Source organism: Calidris pugnax, unplaced genomic scaffold (genome assembly GCF_001431845.1).
Source record: "Calidris pugnax isolate Ruff unplaced genomic scaffold, ASM143184v1 scaffold14, whole genome shotgun sequence".
NCBI lineage: Eukaryota > Metazoa > Chordata > Aves > Charadriiformes > Scolopacidae > Calidris > Calidris pugnax.
In genome coordinates, this window is record NW_015090793.1 from 1,944,964 (window position 1) to 1,968,291 (window position 23,328).

General features: G+C 37.7%; 1 protein-coding gene across 4 annotated transcripts in view; it reads right to left on the reverse strand.

Moving 5' to 3' along the window:
• Positions 1-4,151: 4,151 nt before the first annotated feature.
• The window catches only part of EVC2 (Ellis van Creveld syndrome 2), a 74,735-nt gene continuing 55,558 nt past the window's right edge, over positions 4,152-23,328 (reverse strand). For all 4 annotated transcript variants that reach the window (XM_014936075.1, XM_014936074.1, XM_014936072.1 and 1 more), the window contains 6 exons: positions 18,094-18,321; positions 15,598-15,812; positions 14,063-14,150; positions 6,958-7,151; positions 6,057-6,158; positions 4,152-5,581 (listed from right to left, as the gene is read on the reverse strand). In XM_014936075.1, the coding sequence (XP_014791561.1) occupies positions 5,308-5,581; positions 6,057-6,158; positions 6,958-7,151; positions 14,063-14,150; positions 15,598-15,812; positions 18,094-18,321 (1,101 nt within the window). In that variant the 3' untranslated portion in view covers positions 4,152-5,307. The remainder of the gene's footprint in view (positions 5,582-6,056; positions 6,159-6,957; positions 7,152-14,062; positions 14,151-15,597; positions 15,813-18,093; positions 18,322-23,328) is intronic.

A 23,328-nucleotide genomic window follows, 5' to 3' on the forward strand; every position in this document is an offset into this window, starting at 1 on the left:
ACTCAAAATATTTTCTAACAGCCTTTCAATTTATACTCCTGAAAGTAATTTTTCACTCCTTCTAAAAGACTCTGTGTAGGGATATTTTTGTCGTGTAACTACAAAACCACTCACACATTGTAACCAGATGTCATTCTCAACTACACAAAATCAAGGACTAAAGCCCAACACCAACGCTCAAACTTACCAAGTTCTCCCCTTTGATTCCGAGCGCTACTTTGGCTTGGAATGATACCTACCACTTCCAGGTTTTAATTTATTTACTTATTCAGCTACCCTCCTTCAAACAAAAGTGGCTGAAAATACACAACCCCGTTTCTGCAGAGAGCTTCTCTGGCATAATTGAAGAAGATGCTCCAAAGAAGTTGGCTTTTTTCAAAAGTAATTCACTTCCCTGCTCATATAACCCAACATCTGTCTCCTCCTCTCCAGAGGAATGTCTGAACCTTAGGGAGAACAAATTGCTTTCAGTCAATGTGGCCCCTTGAACGTTTTGATCCAGCTGAGGTGAGAAAAATAACTATATGCCAACAAGCACAGACTGCTCAGATACAGAGATGGACGTATCAGCTCTCGTGAAATGGACTGCTTATATCACAGCTTGTCTGCAGCACAAAGGCCAACAGCAAGTACGCTGTATAGTCTTTCACAAACGTTGAGCCTGACTTTCCCTGCCTTGTTCTCTCTGAATGACAGGAAAACAAGTGGAAAAAAAGCACCGAAGACCTGACCTGGTGGCCTTTGCCAGCCATTTTGCAGAAGAGGAGTTGACTGGAGAAGCAGAAGGTGGAAAAGGCTGGGTCTCACCTGGAGCACCCAGCCAGGAGGATAACGTTCATCACTTGCATGATACTGCTCAGCTGGTACAAGTGTTCGTATGAACTCTCCTACAGCTGTCAACAGCCTGTGACTTCTACTACCCAGCAAGGAAAATAAGCTTTATGCTGGTAGACCTACGTCTGCCCCAGTTACACCAGTGAAACATCTGGGCCAGCTGAGAGAGTGGGCTTGGCGTGGGGTGTTTGAAAATCCCACTGTCAGTCTCTCGGGAAGCGAGAGCTGTTGATAAAAGGCAATGCAATTACTGGCGCTGGGTTGTATTAAGATAACAGCATAAAAACTTAACATTCCCCAGAAGAAATAAAGGTGTTAAAATAGCAGCTGGGTAAATACAAGATAATGAAAGAAAGCAGCGTGATTTCCCCAGGTTCAAATAAAGCCGACGAGTATTTTGTAGGATTGACCTTATTAAAGAGACATTGTCACTTCAAAAATTAATCCAAACCCAAAATTACAATAGCAGTAAGTGAAGATAAACTTACCTGTTAAACATAACAATTAATTCCACAAAAGCATTAACCTTTTAACTTCCATTTTTACATTTTTCTGTAGCGAAGTGCTAGGTCCATGTATGTATTTTTAATTTTCTTTACAACTGATTGACTTTTTGACACAATGTTGAAAGTCTCTACCAGAAGATCCAGTCATTCATTCTTTGTATTAATTATTCTTCATTAGGCTTAGCATGTGTATTCTACTTTATAATAAATTAATACATAATACTGAGGAGAGGAAATGAAATAGAGACTCATTGTAGGAAATCTCAAGTCATTTCATGGAAACGTTTTCATCTCAGTTGCTGCAGAATAACATTTTGTGTACATCTTCCCTAAGATGTTTTTCCCCATGTGGGATCTTTTTTATTAAAAACCTTAAAAAATTAAAAAAAAACACTTTCAAAATTAAATCTTTTAAATAAAATCTTGATCATAGAGTTACACTAAACAATTGAGTGAGCAGCACATCTCGCATGCTAATCCAGTTTCTGTCTCTGACATGCCAAGCCAGAAACGTGGCAAGGAGAATAAACAACCTTTTAAAATCTTATTCTTTCTAGAGGGAACTATGCAGGCTTCACGCTGTTCTCTATGACACTGTAATTTTTGTTTCAACCTCCATTAAGAGATGTAGCAAAGAATCTCATTATTCAAATTAATTAGACTTCAGTAAATGCATTCATGAGGAAACTACAATGTACAACATGAACGACAGGATCATAATATGACACAGCAGAAAACCTGGTGAATAACTAATTACTCCACTGCTAATAGTTGCACAGGTCCAGAAGCATACTGATTCTGTTTCAATCTATGGACACTGAGGACCCTAACAATTTTAAATGTTCCAGCAAGTGCCCATTTAATGTTAAAAGGACTAAATTATTTTAAAATAATTTTATTCGAGTCTTTATATGGCTCTAGCATTTTCTCCCCTACCGATGCATATCTCTGCTTTGACAAACAGGACGTGGTCCTTCATGAGGGATAATACCATGAGCAGAAAGCTGGGCTAGTGATAATGCCGAGGAGCCTCCAGAAAATCCTGAACTGGGAGCCAGGCAGTGCCCTGGGCAGGAGGGATACGCTTAGAGTCAGAGCACAAGAGAACATTATTGAAGTGCACGTTGAAGAAATGATAACAAAACCCCACCGTTTATTAGTCCAGTGTGGAGAATAGTTCCTTCAATAAACGGTACCATTGTCAGTAAGTCAGTTTTCCCTGGGCGGATTAAAGCATCACTGCCCAAGGACAGTTACTTTTGTCTGTTCTTTGAGCATTTTGGCTCCTTGGTCAATGGCTTCAGGTTGAGGGGAGACAACACCCGCAGCTGAGATGCAAGTACATTGTCAACAGTCAGGGACAAGACGAGAATTAATGAACTTTCCGGGGAACACAATTAATTATGGGATTAATTAGAGGGTTCTTCATTTCAGTTAAAGGCATTTTTCACCCACGTAGAAACCAACAGGAAGAGCTGCTAAACAAGTGAGGTGTTTCTTTGAAGTCTCAATTCTACAATAAGCCTGATATTAGCACCCTTACCAGATACTTTTATCCTTTTAATTTGGCTACATCTGTTTAAAATAGGAGATTCAGCCAGACTATAAGGTGTCCCTTTCTGATGTTAATTATGTGAGATTGAAGAACAACTTGCCCCATGTGGATCATGTTCAATATCCTGAAGAATCTGGCCTTATATAACTTATTTTATTGATGACTATGAAGCTAATTGTGCTTAATTTGAATGGCTTGTCATTCTTTCATATGACACAAGAGATGTTAAGATCTAGACATTTCTTTTGGATATGTATTGCACGATATGGAAACTGATTCATCGCAGGGCATGACTTTCCCTACTGAGCTGCTTCAAATTTGTGATGAGCTGCAAGAGAGCTACCAATCAGCTCTGTGTTATTAGAAATACAGATTATCTGTTAAGGATAATAAATTGATATTGCAACCAACATTCAGATTTTCTTTCATAAGGCACAAGAGATGTTAAGATCTAGACGTTTCTTTTGGATATGTATTGCATGATATGAAACTGATTCATAGAAGGGCATGACTTTCCCTGCTAGCATACTTACAATCACTGAGCTGCTTCAAATTTGAGATGAGCTGCAAGAGAGTTACCAATCAGCTTTGTATTATTAGAAATACAGATTATCTGTTAAGGCTAATAAATTGATATTGCAACCAACATTCAGATGTTGCTTTGTATTATTGTAACTGATTAAAGCTATTGGCCCCAATGTCTTACCTGTGATTAGTACTGTCATTTCCCTTTTATATTATAACACTCTGGGCTTGTGAAGAAATTTTGGAAGAGACTCGTATTCAAGAGAGGGTACTTCAGTTCCCAAGCGCTCCTTGCAGACCCCAGCACAGCTCAGCTTTTCCTGTTGGCTTTTCTTGCACTGGGACAAACCCCTTTCTGAAACACCTGAGTCTCCTCTGATACAACACAACCTACCTCCAAGGCAGGACAGACCTTCACCTACCCACACCTGGGGGATGATAGACCAGAGGCATGAAAACACAGTGACTCTGAAATCCCACCACCCTGACGGGCTCCTCTTTCTTTGAGAGCAACAACTTCTATGAAAAGTCTGGAGAATGCAATCAAAAAATAATTAGGATTATCAGGCTAATTACTGAATACATTTTCTAATGCTAATAGCATTAGATATGAAACACTAATTGTTGTTTACTGTGGGATGAATACTTAAACTTGTCAAGAGAAGTGGGGAAAAAATATGTTTTTTTCCACTTAGAAGAGATGCCTACTGCAGACACATGTACATTGTAACATTTTTATTTTTATAATGAAATTGGCACCCTAGTAATAAAAAGAACCACAAACTCCATGCGTGAAAAATTGCAAAATATATGATCACAGTACCCTTAGAGCATAACATTTAAATGCAGTTCAAAAAAATTTCAAAACAGGCTTGAATATCATGAAATATTAATAAATATCTGTGTTTCTTTAATTAGCCTTTTCCTGTTCCTGTTTTTAGAGTTCATACTTAACAGGCTGTTTTCTGTCAACTAGAAAGGTTTAGAAATGAACTCTTTTTGAAATATAAAATTACATTCTCATCAATTTAGAGAAATCTGGGAATAAGAACTTCAAAAATACACACCTAAAATTGTGGCAAGTGGCAGTATTGCAATCAAAAAAGCTTTTGAAGGTATTACATGCCCATTTACAATTTTCCCTTTTCTGCTGAGCAAGTGTGAACATTGGTTCCCCAAGAAAAAGATTGCATTAAGTTGCAAATATTTAGTACACTTTTCAACTGCAGCCACATTCATAGTTCAACTGAAGTAATTTTAGAAAGAATAGCGAAAAGCTGAAGTGACTCCAGGCTGTAAGGCTTAGTTCGTGTGTATATGCTGAATATCTGGACTATGAGCTATCATTGTAGAACACAGACTGCAGAAGCAACCCTCAAAGCCTATAAGGAACACAATATTAAACAGTAAATTAGCTAGAATAACAGAAAATCAGAGAACAGAGGACTTGTGGGTCATCCACTTCATCTCTTCATGCCATCTGCTATACCGTAGCTTATTACAAGAATACATAAATACAAGAATAGTAAATCAGTACTTACTTTATATAATAAATAGCCTTCCTATAAATAATGAAAATACAGCTACAGTAAAATCAGTGCAAAAATGATGAAAATGTACTGAAAGAACAGTCCTGCCTGCCAGAAAGTGCGTCATAAAACATCCATATTTCATCTACTGCATCATACGCTGACAAGAATTAAAAAATGCACAATGCACGTTGCTAACTGCGGCGTTCTAAAATTACAGCTATTTACAATGTCAGACAAATGAGATTAAAACAATGTACGTGTTATTTAAACTGCACACTTCATTCTTTCTCATTATTTTGCTGAATTTTAAATAACTTCCTCTTCCCTAATTGATACTTTGGAATGGAAGTCGCCCTCACGAGTCCATATTTGCATGAGCAGCCTTTTTGGAATTCAGAAAGTTCTTTTTCTTTTTCCTGGGAGAATTATGCAAAGAAAGTATTGGATGACTCAGCTCACGGAACACCACCACCTTCTCCCCTGTGTCTAATAGCTCTATGGCTTCTGCAGCTGCAATGTTCAAGGGAACAGGAGGGTCAGACTGTTCCATAGGAGGACGTGTAGGCAAACATCCAAGATGAAGGAATGAGGCTTCTTCCAAGAGGGCAAGTTGCTTCTTCTTTACCAAGCTACATTAATGAAAAAAATTGAATTGGAAAATGAATACTTGGGCAAAAAAAGTATAACTTTCTATGTCATATCCTGACCTAGAAGTGGTGACTTCGGAAGCTAAAGAAATTCATATTTCAATAGACAGAACTGCAATTTGCATTCCAGTCCCTGATAATTTACATATAATTTTATGAGATACTAAATTGCATAAGGAAAGGAATCTTAAAATAAATACCCATACGGAAGATGGGCAATTTATAGGAAAAATGTGTGAATTTTGTGGATATGTATGGAAAAAAAATCTTTTTAGGCATACTATTACTGCTTATTATGTGCAAATACATTACAGCAAAACACAAGCACCAAACAGCAGAAGTGTCAGAAAATGCATAGTTATGAACTCATTTTCTGATTTCTAACAGAGGAACCTTTGGAGATGAAATGAAACATAAAAAAACCCCATATATATATTTCTTCCTGTTTTCTCCTTACCTGTCTTTTCTCTTGTTTAGAGAAGGGAACTTTTCCAAACTTCTGTTTATGAGATCTTGCCTTACTTTGTCCTCCAGTGTTTGCCACAACTCCTGGTTCTTCCTGAAGGAGCAGGAAAGAAAAAGATTCCCAGCAGAAGGTTCCCAAATATACACACTTTCCTCCCCTTTCTGATTTTAGCTACCAAACCCACGACAGCAATACCATGAATACAAACAATAATAGCATTCAAGGATTTTTCCTGCCCTGCCACAAATCACGTAAATCACATCTCAGGGCATTGTCCCAAGGACACTTTTCTGTTCCTTGACAACTCGTATCTGACACAGCATCTGCTTTTCTCTCCTTCCCATGTCATGGCAGGGAGTTTGGAGAAAGGGTCCATGAGCATCTCTCATAAACAGTGGAATGAACGCTCTGGGAGATTATCCATCTCTGAGAGTAAAGGGAAAAAAAGTCCCACTTGGTACTTTAGGAATGAACTACCAAGGGACAGGCATCTGCAAGGTTGAAACTTCCATTATTAGAAATGAGGATCTCCTTTATATCTTTAGGAGCTACAGACATCTGAAATCTGTTGTGCTATGAATATTATTAAGCTGGAAGGAAAATATTTTAATAAAATCCAATTAAAGTCAGCAGAAAATTATCAGAACGAGATGTATACATTTATAAAATAACCATTTAATTATTAACTATCAATCAATTTATTATAGTAAAAATACTTCACAAAATAAGGTAGCAGCTTCTAAGTATTTTTACTCCACAAACTTATTTCAAAAGGAAACTTATTCACCTGTGATTTTTCTATCGCTGTCAATCTGCTTGTCCAGCAAATACATATACATTTAAAGCAATAACCTTTTCTTGCAGTGTTTTACCACAAAACCACCACACCTACCTTTTCTTACAGCTGCCAGACTCATCTGCATTACTGTCACTTTCAGCAACACCATCTGAATATTTACTGATGGAATTGAGGACAGAAAGAACCTCACTTTGTGAGCTGGAGGGCAGCAACAAATTCAGGATCCTATGCAACATCCCCATTGGTACCCTCATGAGTTTAGCTAAATAACCTGCCAGACGGAGCTCCTAGAGAATTAACGAGAAGATGACAGATAAATTTAGCACTGAAAATAAAAAAAAAAAAGTGATAGTGAATTTTAATTACTATCATTAAAGAATTGTTCATTATAGAAACAAAAGATATTTTTGAAAATCATGTTAGTAGCGACAGTTTTGGTTTCAAGTGGACACAGAATCCTACAACGGTTTGGGTTGGAAGGGACCTTAAAGATCATCTAGTGCCAACACAGTCCCATGTTCACTGTTTCTGTCCACAATGGCCCATATATATTAGTTGTACATTTCATTCTAGATACAGGCAATGTAAACATTAACCAACCAGTTGATCTTAGTGTATGTGCTTTATATTCCAGCATGAAAAGTTGAGTTAATTTACAGACTGTACTATTATAAAGAAATCTTTTCAAGATATCAATGAAGCGATATGGCATTCCTTGGTCTGTAAAATTTGGGGGAAAAAAGTAGCCTCTGAAACCTAATGACAACATTTACATGTTGCCATGGTTGAGCACTTCATCACTGAACCTCTCTTAACACCAGATTCTGTGATGAGCTCAGAGAACAGCTTGTAACATTTGTTAAGGGGTGAAGGAAACATCTGCTTTTGTTTCGGTGTTTTATTTTCTTTCCAAATGCCCCCTCTGTTTTGGCCTAAAGGTCAGTGGTAAAGCATATTCACATGGTGTTCAAATAGACTAAGTTCAAATTTAGTTGTTCCCTAGACAATCAACCAGCCCCATTTCCTGCCCCCCCTCCAAACACCAAAATTCTGTTCTTATTTTCTGCTCTGTTGTCAAAACATGTCCCCAGGGCTGTTCCAGTGGATTTCTCATGCGTATCAAATATGAAAAGTCTACAATATATTGAGAACTACATGGAAAGAAAAGAGTAGAGCAAATTAAAGCAAGTTACATGCCTCAAAGGACGCCAGAAAAAAAAGCTGTTGTAGTCTGTTAAAACCATACTTGTATCTCAGGTAGCTGAAGTTAGGCAAGATGTGCAAAACGTTTGAGATAACTCGTGGCAGCTGAGCTGCTCAGTAGATCCTCCAAAAACCATTGACGGGGGAGATAACTACAAAGCCCACGTCACATAAAAAAACCACAAGGTCCCACCACACAGGAAGACAGCCAATTTCTTTGTCCACAGTAGATTCAAAATGTCACAGCAAATACCTGAACTCTGCCTCTTTTTTCACGATGAATTTTCAGGGAGTGAATGCAATGCACCTAGGAGATCCCTGTATTAAGTGAATCTTCTTTGAAAGAAACCATTTCACTATAAGGATGCTCTGTAAAGGACAATTCTTTCTGCTAAATCCATGTTAAAAGAAACAAAGCAATCACCCCCAAAGCAGCCCTAACCCAAATTCGGATGGCCACACACATTTGGATGGCTGTCAGCTCTATTTCTCATCCCAAATCCAAAACAGCACTATACCAGCTGCTAGTAAAAAAGTTAACTCTATCCCAACTGAAATCATGACATCAATAACCTCCCTTTCCCATAACCCCTCTCCAAGCAGAGAACTCTATTCCAAAAGGAAGGAAAACTACTCACTTCCCAAAGTTTCTTGGGCTCTTCAGTGTTGTTATAGGTTTTCCGTGGAAACCACCAAGGTACCAGAATGAACAACACAAAATCCAAAGACTGATAATTAGTATCTAAGAAGTCCAATATTTTTTACCCTAAACAGACACCAAAGTTAGGTAAAAGATATGTCTGTTGGGGCTACTTAGGGAAAGAAATTATTTTATTCTTCTCTGGAAAGGGATGTAAATAAAAGCTTAAATCTTAATACAGATACCTAAGTTGAATTTCTCTATTTCTATACAGACTGTGTTGTACTCTTGCTCTTTAAAAACTTGTCTAGAAATTTACAAAAGAACAACATTAAGTGAGAATAAGAATGACACATCTCTGTGATCGATTCTGCCCTTTTTGGCTAAATAGTCTCCGGACCTTTAACTCAGTAATTTATACACGGATGATTGAAACATCATGACTTCAGTACTGCTTTCCTCTGTAATAGTTTCCTCTAAAATGTTCTTTTCTCCACTCTGAACCTTATCTTTCTGCACCAAGTATGATTTGGACTGAGAGGCAACCCTTGATGCTTTTCTAACAGCAGAATTCACGATTAAGTAATCCTACAAGGTACCACAATGCTGTCAACAGCACCAAAAGCGGCAGAGGTGGCCATCGGGCAGGTGCCTCTGACATCTGCAATGCAAAGGGAGTGCTGATGTGTGAACAGGCACCAGCAGTGAGCAGCGCTGCCAGATGTTCACAGCTACCCTGACCAGCCTGCAGAAGAGAGAAGGAGAAGCGAATGTGCATGCAAACACAGGAATGGTCACACTAGTTAAAGCAGAAGCCCTCCAGGGTGGGCTGAATTTGATTCTTCAGGTATATTATACGGTACGGTACCACAAAGATTAGGAATTCACTTTTTTCATAACACCTAATGGATATAAATGATACTTGCGCCACCAATAACCTCATCTGTGTTCACAGAATCACAGAATTATCTAGGCTGGAAGAGACCCTCGGGATCATCGAGTCCAGCCATCCACCCTACTCTAAAGTACTCCCCTACACCATATCCCCCAACACCACATCTAAACGGTTCTCTGAATTTGGTCAAAATAAACATAGGAATGAACTGCAGTTTACAAACAGCAGAATTACTTTGAAGTATTCGGCCTGAGCAATGTTTACTTAAACAACTAATGAATCAATGAACCCAATCCATGCTGTGTTTCCAGTTTACTGTGCTGCTTCCACATGACAGTCTCTAAAATGCAACCAGTGTTCCTGGGGCTATAGCTATAAGGTTATTTAAAAGTATCTTCACAGGCTTATGATCCTGAACTCAATATCATTCAAGCAAGTCTCTTATTGAACTAGATCTTCCTCGATAAGGATGTCAGCTGAAACAGGAGATGTAGGAAAGCAAACCCAAAATCTGGTTTTCCAGAGTGGGCAGCATCCACTGTTCTGAAAACTAGTCTAAAGAGGAAAATCTTTCTTTAAGGAAAAGAATGAGTGAAGACACAGAGCCATAATAGCTACAGTTTCCTAATACTTGTCAATGTAACATGTTCTGTAAATTGTAAGAAAACAGGGGGGGAAAGACTTTAAAAAATCAGTTCCCATATCAGCTCACAGGATAAGCACATCCAGAAGTAGGAACATGTTACACTGTGAGCCTTAATAAATTACTCTTCTACTAAGCACATACTTCTTTACAGTTGAATTAAGAGTAGTCAGGTTTGGAATTATAGTTGGAATTATTATACCATTATACTTGCTGAGAACAGAAATTGCGTTTTGTACGTCTGCAGGGTAAATATGTATAGGTTATATGGAATTGCAATAAAGTATGTCCCAGAATATCTCTGGGCTACACTTTATATGAATAAATATAAACACAAAAACCCCAGTGGTATATCTAATGCATATTTACACAAATTAATTATTTCTTCAGGGAATCTTATGAACAAAACATAAAGCACAGTCCCCAAGTAAACACTAACAGTGCATCCACTTTTTCAAGTGCAGTGAGGTGACTGATGCTCTTAAATCTCCGTCTTCAAGATGTCAAAATCTATAATTATCAAAAGTCATCATTCACCTGCTTAGGGTGCTAAGAGGATTGGGCACTGTGAAAATTATGACGTATTCTATTTGCATGCATTTGTAATCTGCAAAACAATGATTTTAACCTCTCAACTTGCAGAATACATGAAATGCTGTTCAGAAGCTCTTTCACAATGTATCTGTGCCAAAGAAACTTAACAACCATCACAGAAAGACAATTAAATTGTCATCAACTTAAGGAACATGCTTTACATACACTGTAGAAAAGCAATATCCAGCTTCCCTCCCAGACAAGTGGTATCATCTTGGGGAATACAGAACAAGGAGCATCAGTATTTAATTATGAAACTTTCTAGGACCAAAATGAGCCACAATAACATGCAAAACAACTGTATTCCTGGTTAGTCCTGTGAGGTCGAACGATAAATATGACTAACACTTCCAAAAGAAAAAGAGCACTCTCTTTGAACTAAAATGATAAGAAAAGAGCTGAGCTCTCTTGGGATAGGGTGCAGCCAGCAGCAGCAGCATTCAGTCGCCAGGTCTGTCTCTCTTTGCTCCCACCAAGTCCTACACAGCTGCTTCAGTGTACATCTTAACACGCCACACATCTTGAATTCAGGCCTTCATGAGGGTGATAGATTCTAAGACTCTGTCAGAGGCAACCGAACTTAAGAGCATCACAAAAACATTTCACAATATCCTTTGGAAGATAAAAACTCTTCTTCTGAGAAGCTGGTTGTTACACGCATCTTCTTCCCTTCTATGCCCAGGAGTATGGCAAGCTAAGAACCACTGTATGAGATTAATGCAGTTTTCGTGCTATATTTTAAGAGTTCCCACTTAGCAGTGACTGTTTTTGCCAGCTTTTGAAATTGCTAAATAAACACTGTACAAGGTCTTTTCAATTAGTCCAAGATTGGAGGGCAATAGCAGATTTAAAAGCATTGAAATGAAACTATGATAATGGTCTCAGTAGTGCTAATCTGGAGGAGTTGGTCTGTGCTGTTTAAAGCCTTTATAATGGCCAGCATTTCTAGATGCAACATATTTTGTCAGATAAATATATAATGAACTAGGAAAAAAAATAACCCAAAAGTATAAAAAGAATTCGCAAGACTACGGTACACCACATCCAATGACTTAAACTACAGCAGTACAGCAAGAGATCAGCAAAGCCCAAAGGACCTTTCAAAGCATTTTCAATTTTTGTATCTGTTCTACTGTTTGTTTTCCACTAATGTTGAACGGAGTTTATTTTATCCAAGACTCATTTTATATTTATCACATTCAACATGTATCTGAAGCACTGTATGTTTCAGCAAAATATTCACACGAGCCTTTTATCTCCTTACCTGTTTTACAAAAAAAAAAAAAAAGGAATGTTGAACAGTAAAAAAGATCATCCTTTCTCCTAGAAAAGTGTTCTGAAATCTTGAGCTATTAGACAAACTGCAACTATAAATGGCAAATAAAGCCCCAAATTTAATACTGCCTCTGAAAAGCGTTATATAGCTGTTACTGCCCGCATCACCATTCTACAACTGAACAAATAACTGAAAATAGTGGGTAACTCCCTCATCAGCATTATGCAAGTTATTTTAAAGAAGCATAAATGAATACATATAATGTCTAAAGTTACAAGGAAATAACCAGGTTAAAACTCACCATCAAGTGATTATTTACAACGTAAGCACCCTACAAAGGCCTGCAGCAGAAATTTTTATCAATGTCAGCAGGATGCTACTTCTGTGAAGTCCAAATAAATGACTAGGAGCTCTGTGTGCAGCAGGCCATGGGGGCACAAAACAGTGAGAAGGAACTGAAGGCTGGAAGAGAATTCAGCAGCTCCTGACAGCCACATCCCCTTACAATACCCCAAACTGTCAAGGCCAACAGGGTAGCAAGCTGGTTTTAAAAAAAAACAAAACAGTTGCAACAAGAGGCAGGGGAGGAAATCAAAGAGGATAATAATAATACTAAAGAAATCTCAAACTCTAAGGGAACACATAGCTTGGATTTAAAACTGGAAGGCTGGATAATGCTGGTCACGACCTCCTAAGCAAATACCTTCAAATGTTACACTCGGCAAGACACACCAGAATCGTGTTTTGGTGTTTATATTATTATGCCCAAAGTATAGGATGCTCTTGGAAAGCGTTGAGGTGAGGTTGGAATTCCCACTCTGCCTGATTTAATTCATTAGCAGAAAGTGAGATCTTCCATTCAAGGACAACACCTTATCCACCAGGTCGTCAGATATTCAGATGTAAGTTTCTTCCAAAAAGGCTCATGGAAAGACTTCGCTCTGAATGGAGCCCGAGTGTCCCCACGAGAGGCAGAGACTGAAGCGTTTATCACGCTTCTGGGAGCTTCAGGAGATCGTGATGCAAACTCTTTACCCAAATCAGAGCAAGGATCTGAAAACATGTGCTGCCTTCCAGGTGAATCTCCCAGCACAGATATAATATACGGGACTCTCACTCCAGTTCTTCACAAGAGCAGCTGACCTCAAACAGACATCTAATTCAGGAGAGGAAAAAGAGTTCAGAAAACTGAACAGAAATAAGCTAAAGCACAGGAAAAGCTGAGAGACCCTTAGTCTAAGTGGTCCCTTCCTTTGCTTGCTGACCTCTGAAGCTCCCAATTTACGATACAGGGGATTGTGACCCCACTTGTCTCTGAGAGGCAAGATACCTGGATGCAAAAAGCTGCAACACCAAGTCTCTTTCTGACACTGGCTACATATCTCGACCAAGGCCTGCAGATAAAACTTGGGGACAGCAGCGATTCATTTTTAATGCTTTTTGTGGGACTGATAGCAGCAAATTACCTGAAGAGGTGATGCTCTTTTAGAAAACCACGTGAGTAATGATAACTAGAAAATTGAACTAGCAGTCCTTCTGTCTTTTAGTTTTGTAACAGAATAAACACAAATAATTCCTAGTGCTGATTAAAACCTAAACAAAACCCTTGTCTCATTACATGAAAAATCAGCCTGTACATCTGTCTGTAAACGAAAAACTCAGGCAATTTAGCTCTCCACAGAATCAAATGCAACAGGACAAACCCTGGAAAGCATTTGTAAGTGAACCAAGAGAAGTTTAACTCAGTAAAATTCAAAAGGCTGAAAGTAGGTCAGAATTAACTAAAGTGAATGATAACACAGGCTGCAAACGCCACAACTAGTAGCAACTATTAGCAGATAGTCACTCCAAATGCAGCTTTAATCGTTCCTAAAAAAGAAGAAAAGCTGATTTCCACAGATATAGCTGTAATTTAAACCTGGAAGCTTTGTTCAATTTCATGCTTACCTGACTATAAAGTGCCAAAAATGCATCCATTTCTATATTTTCCAGGAGATCTTCAAGCACCACGCAATTCCATTGCTCATCTCTCAGACTGAAGTGAAAGACAGAATTAACATTGAAATCTTCTCAGGCGCAATGACTGTATTATAGGAACAATATCTGAAAGTTGTCCATTCAGGAAGTGTATCTTTCTGTCAGCAAAGCTGAGTGAGCAGTGTAACTTCTAAAATAAGCCATTTTCTCCTCCCTTTTCCCCTGAACCACCAAGCAAACACCAGAGCAGAAACTAAGATTACGCTCTTGCACACAATTCAAATCTAGAATCACTCCAAAGCAAAGTGATTCAACCTGTCCCCATCCTCCTTTTTGAATTTCATCACCACACTTCATGGCAAATTGTGGATCTTTTTGTGACTGGAATATAGTAGTAAACAGTTAACTTCCTCACTACTGGTGATTTTTTGTGTTTCTGGACCAAATCATAGAGCCACCCTCGTGTTGTTTGGCAAAAGCACAAAACTTGTTTCTTCCATTAATTTTTCAGATAAATAGTAAAGACTAGTTGCAGTTTCTTTGAAGCCTTCACCGATACATCTCTACAGTTGCATCCACAGGCCAGTAACCCATCTGCTCTTCTAGTGACTCTCTACTTCTGCAATAGAAGAGTCCTTAATCTACATTGAGAACTCCAGCCCTTTCGGAATTCAGACTTAAGAGTGCAGCAATTCCACTCAAGGCCTATCAAAGCCATTGTAAATATATCAATTGTTTCATGGAAAACCCTTTTTGTAATGGAAAGAACCCTCATCTTGCATGAGCCTTGAAATGTGGTAGGCTTTTAATATTGTGCAACACACATGGAAATGTAATTTATAACTCCTGTAACCCTAATGAATTTTGCAAATTATCATCCATTTTTGCTAGGCAACCTTCAAAACAAGAGAGACACTTGATACTTCTATATACCTCCCAAGAGGCGCTTTTTTTTTTTTTTGTCACCAATATCTTTACTTAAAAACTGGCCAGGGAAAAGTGAAATGAGCCTGTTTCTGATAAAGAGTTTACATATCCCACCAAAAATGATTGCATGACAGGGAATTCAGTCTACAGTGTGACAGTGGAAATGGAAATTCAATTTAAATTGGCTTAGGTACTTCCTGTGACCCCAGCAGATCAGGTTCCACTGAAGTCCTTACCTATCTTCTTGGGAGACGAAGGAACAGGACTAAAATTCTTTTCCTCCTTACAGCTAAGGAGTACTGTTATTTTTCCACTGTTCCCCTCAAGAAACAGTGATTGCCATGCAGTATATTACAATCTATATGTAACTAAACTATTATTATTTCATGTTTCTTATTTCAGTATTTCCTCAATTCAAGACTCCTCAGTTACGCTCTGGGCCACATCACAAAAATGCACTGTTCAAACATAGATGTATAGTTCCTCCTCAACACAGCAGAGCATTCAGCCTACTGTTTCTCTCTGATATCTTATGGTCTATGCAGTAACCTAGTAAAACCAAAGATCAAAGAACTTACCTTTGCTGGTGCAGATTTATAAATTGCCCACATTTACTCATGGCCTGTCTTAGCAGAACTGTCACCTGTCTGTCTGCATTTGTTTCCACAGCTTCACTCAAAAGTCCAAATCCATCTGGGGTCCACCTCTGCCTGCTCGTTAGATGCTGCTGCCTCTGAGCTGACTCCTTATGCAACATCTCATACTCCAGCTTCCTGTCAAGTTCTTCAATCTCCTAGAGGTCGAAAACACGTAATGATAAAAAGACATAATTTAACTTGGAAGAACAAATTACAATTGGAGTGAAGAAAAAAGATGGTATCAGAATTTCTGATATTAGTTTATTCATTTCTCATTCTACCCGACCACTTGCAATCATTACACTTTCCAATTCATTGCATGGCTTCAGTAAACATGACTTGCATGCTATGAATATCAGAACAATGCTGAAAGATATGAGTCTTTCATTTTCATTGTGTTAAAGATATTTCATTGTGTTCAAGATATTTTTATTGTGTTAAAGGTTGATGCTCTCTGAAACTTTCCACTGTAGAGGACATCTAGAAAGCACACTACCAGCATCGCTGAGATCTAAACAAAAGAATGGCACCACTAAAATTCATCTATAAGCTGAATAAAGCCACTGAAACAGCTTGAGAAACCCAGACTGACTAGTTTTAGTTTTAGTTATACTGAATCAACAAGGCGTATTAAAGAAGTTTGAAGTTAAAAGACAATATTTAGTGTGATAAAATTAGGGTTAAAATACAATGTTTAAAAGTCAAGGGTTAAAACCCAAAGTCTTAAGTTGACTGGATCCCTCATGCCAAAGATCTCTCTTTGGTCACAGCGTTAAACTAAACATCAGAAGGAAGGGTTCATTTCCAGTTTTCCAATATCATTGTTGTCTGACCTCAAGCTTTAAATTGCTTAATATCTCAGTGCCTTATGCTTCCTAACCTCCACCTTGGAGAAAATGATGAATTTTAATCTATTCCTCTGCCTCATCAACTGTATTCAGACTACAGATTTATTGGAGCACGGCGTCTCTAAGTGTCTGCTCCCCGGTCAGGAAGATTTGACATTGAGGCTTGATCCACTCTCCAAATGTCAAAAACAAGTATTAACTCATTATCTTTAAGGGGATGAAGCAAATTCACATATAGCCAGACGTGTTTGTTTTACTGATTAGTAAAACTGATGTCCTCACTATTAGAGAATCCCATGTAATCTGATGTATTTGTTTCGAAGTAACAAATGTTAAAATTTGCTAGCCAGAGGGACAAAGGAGTTGGACAAACACACAGGAAGAGAGAGAGAGGTGTGATCACCACGAAACAGTCCCTGTAAACCAAGCCTAACAGGCACTTTGAAGAACACCTAAAATAATTTTTTTTGCCCCCAAAATAGCGCTCTATTCAGTTCCTGCACATTGGATGAAGAATCCAGTGTTAGGGTGCTCTAGATCTCTCTTCTGCCTCTCCTTCAATCCCTTTTCTTCCATCTGTTCAAGGACAGAGAAGCTAGAAGCAAACTCTTTGCAGAGACCCCATACACTTGTTGCATAAAAGACAGTAATTTCAGATTATTTTTATTATAATTATATAATAACAATTACTTTTTAATACTCTGTCTACATGCAACTTTCAATATTTCCTACAGATTTGATACAAATTTAAGAAAACTGGAAGCATATAAGCATTCTAACTGCCATTCTAAGAGAAACTGTGTGGAGATGACAGCATTAAAATTTATCCAGGAGTTTTCACAGCAATAGCTGTCTAATGATGCCCTCTAGCAAAAAGGTTTTGCTCTTAAAAACCCATTTTGTTTGTTCTGCTCCAGTGCTCTCCCAAGCCTCACTTGGATGGCTGCAAATAGCAGATGTAAAAAAAAAAAAATAATAAAAAAATAAAAAGAATCCTTTTGCATACAGAGCACTGAGGTATTAAAAAAGGATTAGAAAACTGGCACATCCCAAGGATGTAATGAATACGATGAAGGGAAGAGACCTTTCCAAAGTCTCTGCTATTTAAAGTGTATGAGTGTGCTAGGAGGAAGACAGACCCTTAAAAACTTGATGATTGAAGCATATCATGTGCTTATGGATTTTGCCATATGGGTAGCACTGTAACATGATGAATTTTGCAACACAGTCATGACAATTTGCACACTACCCCAGTCATGACTCACAACCACCTCCCAATTGTCTTTCTTGCAGTCAATAAATCTTTAATATTAATTAGCCACCAAAATACTGCTCTTTCTGAATGTAGATCTCTGGACACTACTATAACAAAAATAAATAATAATAATACATAATCTTTCCTGGCTGTAACATTTTCCTTCTCTTTATTTCTTTTACTGAGTGCATTAAAGTCCACATAATCACAGAAATTAAAGGCTGGGCTACCAGAAGCTGCAAACCAGCCCAGCTCAATCAAAGTCAAATAAGCTACTGCAATAGTTGCTGTCTCCTAACAGGAATTCTTCCTTTTCACAACTTCATTACTTACAGGATTATGTGCTTCTAAAATCTGAATACATTCCAATTTTGACAGGGTTTTTGACGTGCTCAGTTGTTCAAAGAGCAAAGCTTGCACACTTATGACAGCAGTATACAGCTCCAACATTTTGGATTTTTTAACAGTCTTTTGAAAGGCTAAAGCAGCAATATACTCTCCAAGTTTATTTTCCAGATCACGCAGTTGACACTCTCGCTCAAGCAGCAACTCAAACTGAACCTAAAAAATACCAAAACCACAAAAGATAAGATTAACAGAAAACCTTACACGGATGCTCATCATTTTACTACTTTGTAATTAACAAGTAGGATTAACACAGCAAAGTAATCAATATGGTTATATTACGGTGTAATACATTGTTTTAAAAAGTGCTTTTAACATTAAATTCCAAGCTTTTACTGTGTTTAAGTGATTAAAAACATATTACAGTAAGGTCAGACATTTCAAAGAGATCAGACTTTGTTTTAGGGTAGTCATAACTTTAATATTAAATACTGTCATAACTGATATCAAATACTAATCTAAAATAGAGGATCCATAATTTTTAATATAATAACAGTAAAACTTATAAATAGATCTACACTTACCTATATGATTGGTTAAATGGCAATAAAATACATCCTTCTGTTTAGCAAAACCACAAAATTTATAGAAAGACTGTACCCAGTTTCAAATTGGCAAGTGTCAGTTAATATCGACCAACAAAATTGGATCTACTATTCTTTAAGCAAATAACCAAAAATCCTCTTATAAAAAAAAAAAAGATTAAATCAAGAGTCTACTGGTAATGGATCTCAAACAAGATTAAAACTGTATCGAATGGTCATCAAGCAGGATTAAATCACAATGATTTAACTCAGTAACTGTGTTGCTGCCACACATCTGCTGGGACATCCGCAGAAGCTACCCAAGGGTGAAAGGCAAGTGTGACATATGCAAACATAGGATCCCACACAACGGGACTGACGAGCTCTCCATGCTCCACCAATGACATTCACAGCCTGGGATACTGCACTGTGACCATTTTTTCTGCAAGCCAATGTGGATAGGAACCAGCTGCAATTACCCCCTTTAAATGCTTCCTTCTGAGCTTGTCATTTTAAGTTCCCTTTATAGGAAAAGAAAAGGAAAAGGTACTTCTCGGTGTGTTTTGTATCCTGAAAAATTTGTTTCCACTGACATGTAAGTGTGGATGTCTAGGTTAGACGTTGATGGCTACACTGACTATCTAACATTTGGGGAGCTGAATCCTCAAAGACAGTAAATAATTATCAGTGTGGTTTGCCTCTCTCTCCCTGTATTACCCACACAGGCCCAAAAGCTGGATTGTAAGAGAGAGAAGACACAAAAAAGTGCACATGTAGCCATGAGAGCTCCAACTCCACTGCTTGGTGTTGGTATCAACTGCTTTAGCTTTGATTATGATTAGCTTTAAAGGAGCACTTAAGGAGACTTACACCAAGTTTTTAGATCCCTAAGATGACAAACATGTAACACGATGCCCATGAATTTTCTCTGGAAATTTTATTGATAAGGGACCTGCTAAGAGCGATTGTGTATCATCCAAATTCTATTATCCAGCAGATACAGCTAAATTTAATGTGATTTGGAACCACATATGCTTGTGATATTCTCACTCAGGCTCATGTGATATTCTCCAAAGTCCCCATTACATCATCTGGAATGTCTTTGAATGCAAAAGATGGAAGGTCACCTTCAGGAAATTTTTCCCACTAACATGAATTTAGCCCATTACAACACAAGCCTAAGAAGTTATCCTAGAGACACAAAGTGGAGGCAAGATTCATTTTCTTGATATTTTTAACAAAACTCCACCTTAAAAGACAGACATTGTCTTCAAACTTACTGTTAGATTTCTAACAAATCCATCTTGAATAATGTAGATGTGGGATACTAAATAATAAGTAAGCATATGGGGCACAAATAAACATATGGGATATTTGAGATAGGAGGAGAATTCAACTCAGAGATCATACTGGAATACGGTAACCAAAATGAGAAAAACTAAGCTGCTATTTCTGAACGCAGGAGGCAGAGATCTCCAGTGAAAAGCAAAAGAGATGGCCAAAATTGGGAGCTTATGGAAAAAGAACTGAGCTGCCTTCAAGTACTTGTTTAAAAAAAGTAGATGACATTTACCTTAGGATAGATACAGAAATATCCATTGCTTGTTTCTATGTTTCAGTTGGAAAAAAAATCCGTAATAATAACAATAATAACTTTTTATATCTATCTTCTATGTTTTTGCAGTGCAGACAAGAAACCTATTAAAGTGAATTTGAGGCCTTTTGTTTTCTGTAGAATGCTTTCTACTGAAAAGCAAGTAACTTTATTTAGCATCTGTTTAAGCTCACAGTCCAGCAGTTCTCAGGCATTCAAAGGTGTACAATAAACTCTAGCAGCACCGATCAGAAATTAAAAATAAAAACTTTTGCAGAATATTCTACAAGTCATGACTTCGATGCAAATTGCACAAGACAGCCAATCCCACCCTAAATCAGGGGGGCTTAGGGGACTGGTTTGTTTGGTTTATTTATCTTGTCAAAGCAAATTGATTTTCAAAATCTACAGTGTTATTTCAAGATATTCTTATGAGCTAGTTACATAAGATAAAGGCCTAGAAGCAAGACTATTCCACACCTCAGTGCCAAGGAAAATATTTAGAACAAAAATAATAAGTATTTAAAAAAAAAATAAATATCTTTCTTCAAAAGCCTGTGCACAAGACTCAAATTTCTCAAATAAGATTGAAGTTTTTGTTTTGAAAGGCACATTGAATGAATTGTTATACTACTGATCACTGTGACACAAGACAACGTTCTTAAAAACAATTAGCAATTTTCAGAGCCATATGGTCCAACTGTCCAATTTTTTAAGATCTCAGTTGTGAAGTTTCCATTGACTTGCCCTTACCCTTCTTTTCGGTGGTGAAACTTGCTTCACTCTTTGGTGATTCTTAAAGAAAGGATGGAATGGAAGCAAGTCCTTAACAGTGAAACAGACAGTTTAACAACTACCAGAAGAAATAGCCTATAAAGGCAGGCAAGGAATTTATATCCGATTTAGCCAACCACTTAATACTTCACTAACAGCAACTGCTCTCTAGCAAGGTGTTCAGGGAGATGCATCGCTAAAGCAGACATCACTTTAAGGGGCAATTCATGTTAGAAATGAATCAGGCTGGAGAGCTAATGCCACAAGTGACCTTTCAAAACTTCAGCAATCTTGTTTTGAGTTTGCCTAAAAGCAGGAAAACGAAGATGGATGAGAACAACTAATGTTTTTGTTGCGAGAGACTAAATGATTTATATTATGATTTTCATTACAATAACACCTATTCAAGGAATGGGGAAAAAAAGGCAAGCAGATCTACCTGTGTGGAAGTAAACAGGTCCATTTTCAAAAGGACTAATGCTTTAGAGTCAATGTGATGCTCCCTATTCAATGTATTAGGGCAGCTTCTTAACTAATAGAAATTACTACACCACTACTAGCTTTAATGAGTTACGACAAAATACACACACTGAGGAGGTGGTCCCTCTTTTCTTCCAGCTTTTATTTACATGCCTAAGACGCTGCCTGCCAGAATACACACATGTTTACAGTACCTCAAAAAAGGGGAAAATATATGCTTGAGCTATGATTTGTTTTATATGACACAAAATTAATAAGCAATATGTGAAGACTGCCTTGGTGGTTTAGGAACAGGATGCGCTATAAACCTTTAAAAATGCAGATAAAAAAAATTACACAGAAATGTTTTGACAGGTGTGTGCACACAACTGAATTTAAAGTTTGCTCTTTCTTCACAGGAGGCTCAGTTTCAGACGCAAGGATTTTAAATGAATTATACATACATGAAATCTGGGGATGAATGAATAATGAATAGATGAATGAATAAATGAGTGATCACCTTTAGTGTAAGTTTGAACCCATTAAAATGAATAATGAATAAGGATGGAAATGCAGTTTGACAACTCAAGTTCACTTCTAAGGAGACATAGGAATGTATATTTTAATTACAGCTGAATTCAAAGGCAAAAGAGATGCCATCAGTGACAGAAACACTTATACTTTTGTCATCCACTTCAAATAACAGGGGGTTTATATGGTATGTTCAGTGTATTCCATGAATCGTAAGATTTATGGTCCAAACTGCAAAACAAGATACTATTTACATATCACTAAGTATGAAGCCAGACACTAAGCATGCCCAAATATGAGGGATAGAGCACCTCTCTTATGAAGACAGGCTGAAATAACTGGGGTTGTTCAGCCTGGAGAAGAGAAGGCTCCAGGGAAACCTTATTGTGGCCCTTCAGTACTAAAAGGGGGCTTACAAGAAAGATGGGAACAAAGTTTTTAGCAGGGCATGTGGTGACAGGACAAAGGGTAATGACTTTAAACTAAAAGAGGATTGATTTAGACTAGATATAAGGAAGAATTTTTTTACAATGAGGGTGGTGAAACACTGGAACAGGCTGCCCAGAGGTGGTAGATGCCCTCATCAAGGTCAGGTTGGCTGGGGCTCTGAGCAACCTGGTCTAGTTGAAGATGTCCCTGCTCATTGCAGCATGAAGGGGTTGGACTAAACGTCCCTTGCAACCCAAACTATTCTATGATTCCATGGGAATGATGTTCAGCTTTATCATTCAGCATGTATTCAACATTATACGAGCCAAACACAACGTAGTATTGCTCAACTGGTACTTCTATCTATCCCCAGCCACCTAAGTTTCTTTCTGCCTTTTTATCAGCTCTGAAATCACAGCTCTGCAAATAGGAATATGTTTGTCAAAACCAAGCTTGCAAGTAGACCTGACTTCAGTGTGACACAGAAGGTGATTTCAGTAGAAGCTGGAACAAGTATTGATTATAAAATAAATTATAAACTATTTATAAACTAATATCCTCTGGCCATTTTTGAAGCCTTTTGTCATACCAAAAAAAGGACTGTAAAATACTGCTTGACGTTGTACTATTTGACATATTAGAGCATCACACCACTTTGGTTATGATGAATCCACTCCCATAAGTCGGAACATTTGCTGCCGATTCCACCTGAAGCATCCAAACTACATGAAAAATTGCTAACCCTATGTAAATGCACTATGATTGCTTGAAAGCATTGACTTCTGAATTCCATATTTAGTTCAGACTAACTGCTAACAAGTGTTGTCACAGTGCTAAATATTGCAAATAAAG